The sequence below is a fragment of the Paramisgurnus dabryanus genome, chromosome 19 (assembly GCF_030506205.2).
Source record: "Paramisgurnus dabryanus chromosome 19, PD_genome_1.1, whole genome shotgun sequence".
Classification (NCBI taxonomy): domain Eukaryota; kingdom Metazoa; phylum Chordata; class Actinopteri; order Cypriniformes; family Cobitidae; genus Paramisgurnus; species Paramisgurnus dabryanus.
This window is the reverse complement of record NC_133355.1, coordinates 32,919,959-32,930,238: the sequence shown is the minus strand read 5'-3', so window position 1 is coordinate 32,930,238 and position 10,280 is coordinate 32,919,959. Positions and strand designations below refer to the sequence as shown.

At 36.2% G+C, this 10,280-nt stretch overlaps 1 protein-coding gene across 1 annotated transcript; it reads left to right on the top strand.

The window, feature by feature from the left end:
* The first annotated feature begins 2,060 nt into the window (after positions 1–2,060).
* Positions 2,061–7,953, top strand: stk3 (serine/threonine kinase 3 (STE20 homolog, yeast)). Its single transcript, XM_065253747.2, has 11 exons — positions 2,061–2,240; positions 2,602–2,682; positions 2,766–2,894; positions 3,519–3,633; positions 4,294–4,458; positions 4,561–4,728; positions 4,818–4,955; positions 5,506–5,631; positions 5,711–5,912; positions 6,319–6,488; positions 6,587–7,953. Exons 1-11 carry the CDS (start codon positions 2,218–2,220, stop codon positions 6,743–6,745), a joined length of 1,476 nt encoding a protein of 491 aa, XP_065109819.1. The 5' UTR covers positions 2,061–2,217; the 3' UTR covers positions 6,746–7,953.
* Positions 7,954–10,280: the final 2,327 nt, after the last annotated feature.

The window sequence follows — 10,280 nt, the reverse complement described above, 5'->3', positions numbered from 1 at the left end:
CTGACGCGGTGCTGGTATCAGACCCCCCTCCCCTCTCTCACTCTTTCTCTCTCTCTCTCTCTTGCCCCCCTCACCCCTTGCTTATCCGCAGATTGTCTTTTCCCTCTTTTTTCATGCTGTCAGCTGTCGTCATGTTGCTTTTTTGACTAGACAAATATTTGTTGTTTGTGTGTATTGATTTGTAGCTTGACTTTATAGAAAGCAAAACACAGCATGTAAACTCTGCATGTATAACAGGTTATAGAGTTATAGAGATACAAGCTGGACAAAGTTGACACTTGAACATGACAACATGATGCAAATTCAAACCATGCAGATGCTAGTGACCAATTGTACCTCTCTTTCCTTTGATTGCATTAGGACAAAACAATCTATAACCTAATAACCCGTTGCTAGGCAGCTCTCAGACTCCATGTTTAACCTTCCCAGGGATTGGTTGGTTAGTGGCAGCCGTGACCAAAGGCCTGGAGCTGTGAGTGACAGATCACCCATTCTGACCGATGATACGTTGAGAAAGCCCTCTGTGTGAAGGCAAAAATTATCCTCTATCATTTAAATTGATCAGCAATAGTAGACCATATTAGCAATGCAAAGTTCATAGGTTCTACACTCCAAAAATGAATGTGCTACTTAATATTTTGATCTTGTTTTCAAGAAGAATTATCTAAGAATGCTTACATTAATATACTTGATAAGCAAAGTGTCTTAATATATTAAGTCTTGTTTACTTAAATAAATTATGAAATTCAAAAGGTTTTTGCTTAATACAAGTAAAAAATTCTGACATTGGGCTAAGAAAAATGTACTTTTGTCGAGTTTATTGAAATAAGTTTAAACTTAAATTAAGTACATTTTCTCACCTCATTGTCAGATTTTTTTGTACTTGTTTTAAGCATAAACCTTTTGAATTTCATTATTTATTTCAATAAACAATACTTAATATCTTAACCCATATGGCAAAAAAAAACATTTCTTTTGGCCAAAAATATATTTTAAATATATGCTAAATACATTTTGTATGAAGTAAAAGCTTAATTAAATATATTTTTGAATTTACATTTATTTATTTTAACCTTCATATATTGACATAAATTTCAAAATGTATTTCAGGAGCAAACAACACATAATTTTACAACCCATGAAGCAGAAATATATTTTCCTGGTCAAAATATGAAAGTTTTTTTTATAAAATGTATAAAGTATAAGTATACAATGTTTAATTATCTATAAAATATAAAATTATACGTATATTTTTGCAGTTAAAAATATATTTAATTTGAATATTTTTAAACCTGTTATGTTTACAGGTTTGTAACAAAATTTTTTGTGAATATAAATGCTTTAAAATATGTGTATTTTAAAATATATTTCAAAATATAAAAATGGCCAAAAATATATTGGTGAAAAACACATTTTTGTAAACATAATTAAAAATATATTTCAGGACATATATTTTTTTGACCATTTTTTGTATATTTTAAAATATATTTAAAATTATATTTGAAAACTATTATTGCCATATGGGAAGACTCTGACAATGTGAAAATTGTACTTAATTCAAGTTTTAAATTACTTCGATAAACTCCTTTTAAGTAAATTTGTACTTACCCCATTGGCAGATATTTTTTTGTAAGCATAAACTTTTTGAATTTCATAATTTATTTCAGTAAACAAGACTTAGTATCTTGAGACACTTTGCTTATCAAGTATCTCAAAGTAAGAATTCTTAGATATTTATATTGAAAAACAAGACAAAAATACTAAGTAAGACATTCATTTTTTGCACTGTGGTCGCTTTGGATAAAAGCGTCTGTGTAATGAACATAAAAATATATAGCAATATTTAATGTGCTCTAATATCAGCAACAATACTGAACCAGAACTATACATACCAGTATTCTGATAAAACATGTTAATTTAAAAGTACATTAATGGAGTTAATTTTAAAGAACAGATTCTAATAGATTTTAAATAATATTATTTAAATTCCTAAAAGTAAAACGATGCAGTGAGACTTTTATTTTGAAATGAAATTTAGCATGGAAAAATTCACACGTCATCTGGCTTCACATCGCTTTAGTAGCGGCACGGAAAAGCGGATAGCGTTGCTTCCTGAAAGTCCAAACAAAACATGCGTTATTGCTGTTTTATTTAAGTTTTGAGACAGCAAAGTGTTTGATATTAATCAGAAACTAGTAATACATTTAAACAAGAAGAATGGATCAGCCGATGCCCAAAAAGTAAGTGAAACAGCCAGCCTGGCTAACCAGTTATCATCTTGGCTAATATTTACAGGCCTCGTCTCAACAACCAAACAAAAACAGTAAAGAACAGTAAACGACATTTACACAGCGAAAACACAGATCAATTGTGCCGCTTTTGGTGTTGAGATGTGTACCAAACAGTTGCTTAACCTATATGGAATATATGAATACATATATGAGGGTGTTGGTTGTTTTTATACACGGCTCATGTCGCTGTTAGATGAATTAAGGCAATCTGACGTTGATGTATATATGTAAGGGAGTTTGTTAGTTAGGGACAGTGTTCGTGTCCGAGTCCTAACATTTTATGCAATAAAATGCCTTTTTTTTTCGATAGTAAACTGAAGAAACTCAGTGAAGACAGTCTAACCAAGCAGCCAGAGGAAGTATTTGACGTTCTTGAAAAGCTTGGAGAAGGGTACGTTAATACTCACAATGTATAAAACACCTCACAGAATACACGTGATTTGATTTGTGTATTAAACTCATATTTGTGTTTAGATCATATGGCAGTGTGTTTAAAGCCATTCACAAGGAATCAGGCCAGGTGGTGGCCATCAAACAGGTTCCTGTGGAATCAGACCTGCAGGAGATCATCAAGGAGATCTCCATAATGCAGCAGTGTGACAGGTAACGTTAAAGCCCATAAACTTCAGTGTTCCTGGAGGACTGGATTGCGCATGACGTCACAATTGTGAAGCCACCGCGCCGCCATGTTGGTATACCCAAACATTCTATTAAATCAATGGACGTTATCAGATTTTAATGATAAAACATCACTTTACATTTCTTTGTTTTTATATCTGAAGTCTCCCTGTACATTATTACAACGCAAATGTCCTAAGTACATAGTTATTTACTGAAAGTTGTACATTTTGCTTTTTAATCAGTTATTATAAATCCATTATCCTACCTGATTGAAAACATAAACATTACAAATAACACCAGAATAAACAATGAATTTACGTACACCCATCCTAAAAATTAACCTTGTGTGACTGATACGCTGTAAAGCAGGTGAACTTAGATCATGATTTTGAATGGAAGTCAATGATGCCCTCTGCCGGTTGGGTATACCAAGATGGCCGCTCGAACTCTGTGCTGGCTTCACCTTACGCCATTACGTTGAGCGTTCTATGCGCAATCCAGTCATTTATATAGATCAGTGATTTGATCCAATGGGACACACATACTTATCATGAAATACTGAAAATGTCCAACATTGTGATGATCGTGTCTATCTTGTGTTGTCAGTCCGTACGTGGTGAAGTACTATGGCAGTTATTTTAAGAACACAGATCTGTGGATTGTGATGGAATACTGTGGAGCTGGATCAGTCTCTGATATCATCCGACTTCGAAATAAAACTGTAAGTGATTGATAAAAAAAGAGACTTTATAATGACGTTTTATTATGTGAAAAGAGGTTCATTCACACTGCAGATGATTTTCCAGACTTCCCATAAAGACACGTGAAATGTATTGTTTTTATAATTGTGTATTTGGTTGATTTTATCCACGCTGTCTTCAGTTTACTTTTTATCTGCAATTTCTCTTGAAAAAAACACGTACATGCATTTATTTTCTGATTTGATCATGAACTATAGCGCATGAAGTGTTGTTCAGTTATGAGGGTGAATGATCTCAGTTTCATAGCTGATAGTGGGGAGCTCCCAGATCTCTGATTTATTCCAGTTTGCAGACATTTCCCGTCGTGAATGTTGATCTGCTTTTAAGAGCCGTTTTACACATGGTTACTTCATGCGTGTTCTCTGATCAGACAGCTATTCGGACAAAACTGGACAAGTGTAAATACATCTGGTTGATGAAGCAAGGGCAGTCATGAGTGTGAAATTTGGCTGAAGGTTAATCGTCTAATAAATTGTGACAATTATTGCGATTAATTGTCTGTTTTATTGCTTTGACATTTTATTCTCATACACTTTTTTTCCATAAAATTATACGTGTTTACAAAGGTTTAAAGCAAGTGTTTTTAGCACATGTTTAAAAGCATATTTTTTCTTGCTCAGCTTACTGAAGATGAGATCGCTACAGTTCTTAAATCCACATTGAAAGGTCTGGAGTATCTCCATTTCATGAGGAAAATCCACAGGGACATTAAAGCTGGGAATATTCTACTCAATACAGAGGGTCATGCTAAACTGGCTGATTTTGGAGTGGCTGGACAACTCACGGTAAGTTATTCATAATCATCTATTATAGTATTCGTTGTTAATGCATATATACTGTTATAAATTCATTGTTATCCAATGTTTTTTTTTCAATGACCACAATAGGACACAATGGCCAAGAGAAACACTGTAATTGGAACACCGTTTTGGATGGCGCCTGAGGTTATTCAGGAGATCGGGTATAACTGTGTGGCAGATATCTGGTCTCTTGGCATCACGTCTATAGAAATGGCTGAAGGAAAGCCTCCTTATGCAGACATTCATCCGATGAGGGTTAGAAAAACGCACAATAATACTGTATTTACCACAGTATCTATCTTAATGTGAAATGTTACGGTTACCCTTTTTTATATTTGCATCAGGCTATTTTTATGATCCCAACAAATCCTCCTCCCACTTTCCGGAAACCGGAGCTGTGGACTGATGAATTCACAGATTTTGTGAAGAAATGTCTGGTGAAGAACCCAGAGCAGAGAGCAACAGCAACTCAACTACTGCAGGTTTGGACATTACATCTAAAAATCAGTTCTGTCATGTAATTATTATGTGGGATGAATGGGTAAGGTTCTTATTCATTTGAATAGATGACTATGCAGATTTATCATACTTTGGGTGTTCACTTGGAAAACCACTTCCTTATTTTTGCAAACACTTCAATCTGAAGCTAGTTTAGTTAAACTACATCAACCATAAATATGAACCTGCCTGTGAAATCCAGGCTAAAGGTCGTTTTACATTGACCGCGATGTGAAAAAGCAAATAGCCAATGAAACGTGCCTTTATATCAAAGAATCAAAATGACTTATTTTGATCTGAAAAACACAATGTGCATAATAATTATTTTTAAGACGTTTATCTAAAGATGTACATCATTTTAAAGAAATATGTCAGTGCATAGAAAAATTAAATGAAGCATTCATTCTGATAAATATTTAAAGGGACACATTATGCCCAATTTTAAATTTTTGTCTCCGGTAGGGCAATGCATCGCTAACCACTTTTGTTCAGAGTTTAGTAAACATGATTATGAATATTATATATTTTTTGCAGCATCCATTTATAACTAATGCCAAACCAGTAACCATTCTACGAGACCTGATCACAGAAGCTATGGAGATGAAGGTGAAGAGACAACAGGAGATGCAGAGAGAGCTCGAAGAGGATGAGGAGAACTCGGTAGGAAATCGTGCTCTACTATGGGTCTGTTTGACTGTTTTTCCAACAAATTTTAGCTGACTTTGTCTGCCTTGTACAGGATGAGGAAGTGGAAGTGGATTCCCATACCATGGTAAAGTCTGGCTCTGAGAGCGCCGGCACCATGCGAGCCACAGGCACTATGAGCGATGGTGCTCAGACAATGATCGAGCATGGCAGCACAATGCTAGAGTCGGATCTGGGCACCATGGTCATCAACAGCGATGATGAAGAAGAGGAGGTAGATGTCGGGTCGATGAGAAGTGAGTAATGGCTTTTCTTCTTGTGGTCACATCTCAGGGTTTACGTACAAAGTGTAAGTCACTGGCTTTGGACCCTTAAGGGGGTCTCACACTGAACACGCAGCTCAGCACCAGCACTCATCATTTTCAAAAAAATTGAACACATTGTTTTCTATGAGTGTACGCACACCGGCGCCTATCTGCGGCGCCTAGCTTTGAATCAGGAAGTTGCTCAAATCCCTGTCATGCCATAGACCACCACTTACATAGTTTAACATTAAATAACATCATATTTGTCCCAAATCATTAATGATTAACATTGGCTGTAGACGCTATCTGACTTAGCTTGCGCTATTTAATGTGCACTTCCGGTTCTGAGATCTGCAATTTATCGCTTGCTTATATTGGATGTTTTCTCCTCGTTTAGGAAATCCTACAGCTCTGCAAGCTCCTCGTCCGTCTTTCATGGACTACTTTGACAAGCAGGATTCGAACAAAGCACAAGAGAGTTACAATCACAACCAGCAAGATCCTTACGTAATAAAAACCGCTTTCCCTGACAACTGGAAAGTGCCGCAAGATGGAGACTTTGATTTTGTAAGTGCATGGATATTTTGATTGGTCTCGTATGATTTAATGAAGCTTTGATGAGGTGAATCACTCTCTCTCTCTCTGTGGTTGCTTTGTTTGCTTAGCTGAAAAACCTGGATTTTGAAGAGCTGCAGATGCGTCTCAGTGCCCTGGACCCCATGATGGAGCGTGAAATCGAAGAATTGAGACAGCGCTACACCGCTAAGAGGCAACCCATTCTCGATGCCATGGATGCAAAAAAACGCCGACAGCAGAATTTCTAATTGATTGACGGATGATGCTTTGAAGCTGGCTGGCCAGATCTTAAGTCTCGCCCTGTATTTTCGCTCTTTGTATAGATGCATATTATTCTGCACTCCTGATGTTTGTACGTTCAGAGAAGTTCCCAGTGAGGGAAAGTGTGATGATACTGAAACAATAGAAGTTCCTGCTAAACAAAACAACAATGTTTTTTCTTTTGTTCTACTTCCATAAACTAATTCGGCCATCTCTACATCTGTGGTAAATTGTTTCTTCATACAGTATATGAAACAATGCTGAAAATAACTGTGAACGTGTAAAGTTTATTTGGCACAATGCAGAAAAGCTGCTGGATGGTCATTTTTAGGTGTGAATAGATTACTAAACCAAAGACAATCATATTGTGCAGAATGCCTTAGAAAACATGTTAGGCCTCTTTTTAAAGTCACCAAACTTTAGTTAATGATTCTGTTCTTTTGGGACCACTAACAGTAGAGATTATACTGTTATCTACAGACCATTAATGCACCTATGCTTTACATTCCACTCAATATTTTTATTAATCTTAAAATAACATCTGTCCATAGCGTTGTGCAAAAGGCCTATTCATGCTGAATGTTACAATTTTTGCTTGATATTTTTTCCCCTTTTGATTCTCTATGTTCCCATCACCGCCACTGTGGTCCTCTTTAAGGTGGCAGATATTTTTGTGAGTAAGTGCGAATGTCTTATCATGTGCCCCTCTTAAAAGCTCATTATCTCAGGGGTTGCTTCACTATAAACTCTCTCTTCTTCTTCTTCCAAGATTGTTATTTCAGCAGTGTCCAATAGTCCTCATTATGGTAATGGTACGGTTGGTACCGTTTCATCTATACGTACAAAAAGCAATAACACAAGCACACAGAAATACCTGTTATGTGAATGGCCTTTTCACAAGAAGAATAAATGGTTTGAAATACTCAATGACGATGTTCCTGCCCTGACTTTCTGATAATGTCTGTAAATCTGAGTTTGATGTACAGCCCTCTTAATGAAATGGTTACAGTGTTTTTGTACAAGAGCTTACTGATGAGATGTTTGAAATGCCTTATATGTCCTCTGGCTGGGAGTTATACCATTTGATTCCACGCTCTGGCATCTACATAGGCACGTTTTTACTGAACACTCTAATTTATTTGTGCATTACTCATATTATTGTGTTATTTTTTAATTAAAGTCTGTTACTTATCTCCTTCTGGTTATTTATTTAATCTGGCTATTTTATATCTGTGTGCATAATGGGAGATATGGTTGGCATATGTGTGTTTCTAGCGCTACTCACTGGGATGGTTTAAATGCAGAGGTCACATTTTGAGTACGTGTTCCATACTTGACAAACATGTCACATACGTTTTTGTGAGTCTTACTTATCTGTTAAGATCAAGTAAGTCTTTGTTGTGTTGAGAGTCACAGTATCTATAGGCTAATGTTGGCATACCTGCACAAAGCACAATTACCCATTTAAGAGGAACTGTTGGTGCAAGAGGAAGCTGACCGAAAGTAATGTCGGGTATTTACCCAAATTGTATAAAAAAAGCTGCCCACATAACTGCAGAATTTAATTGTGCACCTTTTCCAAGTTTTACCAAAACTCTTCATATCAGGTGCTCCACAGGGAAATCTTAAAGGTCGGGCTACTATGGTCAAACTTTTCATTAGCGTGCCATAGCTAAAGTTCTCAGGCCTCATTTATGAAATGCTTCGTAGAGACCATCCTAAATTTGATCTCAAGATCATTTCTCAAAAATTTGTACGTGTGATTCATAGAATGAACATGCGCAAAGAAGTTGTACGTACATCTTTCTTTCAGATGTGAAATCTATTAATGGCAAATGATCTTGAACTTGTGCGCAGCTGAGCAGTTTCAGATATCCAATTAATTTCATTGACATATAAAAAAAGCGCCTGTCAATGTTCAGATCCTTTTTTAGCAGCAAGAATAGCTTGTATTTCCAAAAACCTGCAGAAATCAGATAAGCAAAAGTGCGTTTGTCTGCTCAGACCATGAGATGACCCTAAGCTCTTTTCCACAAAAAAATTTTTTTTTATAAATGTGAACGTTGCTGTGGATATTTGCGTACACACACTCTACGATTAAATCTGTGTGTACGCACGTTTCATAAATGAAGGCCCCAGGGTCCAGCTGAGGAACTCTAGGCAGTATTGTTGCCCATTACTTTGTGCTAGATTGGCACATCACTGCAAGCACTACCGAACCATTATGGAGGACCGTGTGCACCCAATGGTAAAAACAATAGTATCCTGAATGTAGGGGACTTGAATCAGAATGAAAAAGTACCAAAACACAGACTGAAGTTTAACATCTCCCATGGCCTAAACATTCACCAGATCTGAATATTAATGAGCCATCTTGAGGCGTTTCAAAGAAGTGAGATGGTAAATGTTTTCATCCACCAGCTTCACGTAGTGACCCGAGTACTCACTCAAAATCACTTGTCACTGTGCAGGACTTCTGCAGTATCTGTCATTCATTCCCAAGACAAACTGATGTTGTATTGGCTGCAAAAGAGGGCACCATATTAAGAAATTAATGTGGTCTTAGGTGTTTCAGTTTCATTGTTCAACCCCTGTAGATATTAACAATTGCAAACATTTTGCAAAACTGACTAGAAAGAAACAGAAACAGATATGAAACTCTAACACAGAACGAAAGACTTCTTCACTAAAAAAATTGTTGGTTATTAGGGAAAATACTGAAGCTATGCAAGCACCCACCATTTTATCCAATAGTACACGGAACACTTGACTATAAAAAATAAAAAAGCCGCACCTCGACCAGTGAGAGCTTAATAATTTTAGACCAAGTTGCAATCAGGATTCAGGCCCCACCATAGCACAGAGACAGCGCTGCTTAGAGTTACAAATGACCTCCTTTTAACATCCGATCGTGGTGAAATCTCAATTCTTATATTACTAGACCTTAGTGCAGCCTTTGACACAATAGATCACAGAATCTAAAGCCTGGTATACACTGTTTGATTTTAAATAGTCCTTTAGGATTGTTGTTTACCACTCTGTGCGAACAAGATCGTAGTTAAGTCCATGTCACACTGTATGATCTCAGTTTCCCTTACCGAAACCTAGCAGTTTTTCTCACTGACTGTATTAAATACAACCCCAAATCAGAAAAAGTTGGGACACTGCAGAAAATGTGGCCTCTTATTGCTACCCGTCCCAACTTTTATTGGAATGTGTAGCTATCATGAAATCCAAAATAAGCCAATATTTGGCATGACATTTCAAAATGTCTCACTTTCAACATTTGATATGTTATTTATATTCTATTGTAAATAAAATACACGTTTATGAAATTAGTAAATTATTCCATTCCTTTTTTACTCACAATTTCTACAGTGTGAGAATCAGACACAGACGATCAATTAAAAACTTTTTTTTAGTCTAAATTAAAAAAAAACAAAGCATTCACATAATTCGTCAAGTAAATATACTTATGCCGCAATAGTTAGCTTGTCCAGAACCAAGCAGACATTCATTATA

Excerpts from the sequence above, each read along its gene's own strand:
- stk3 (XM_065253747.2), top strand. The coding sequence starts at position 2,218 with ATGGATCAGCCGATGCCCAAAAA. Across the intron at positions 3,634-4,293 it reads TCCGACTTCGAAATAAAACT|CTTACTGAAGATGAGATCGC; the intron begins GTAAGTGATTGA and ends TTTCTTGCTCAG. Across the intron at positions 5,913-6,318 it reads AGATGTCGGGTCGATGAGAA|GAAATCCTACAGCTCTGCAA; the intron begins GTGAGTAATGGC and ends CTCCTCGTTTAG.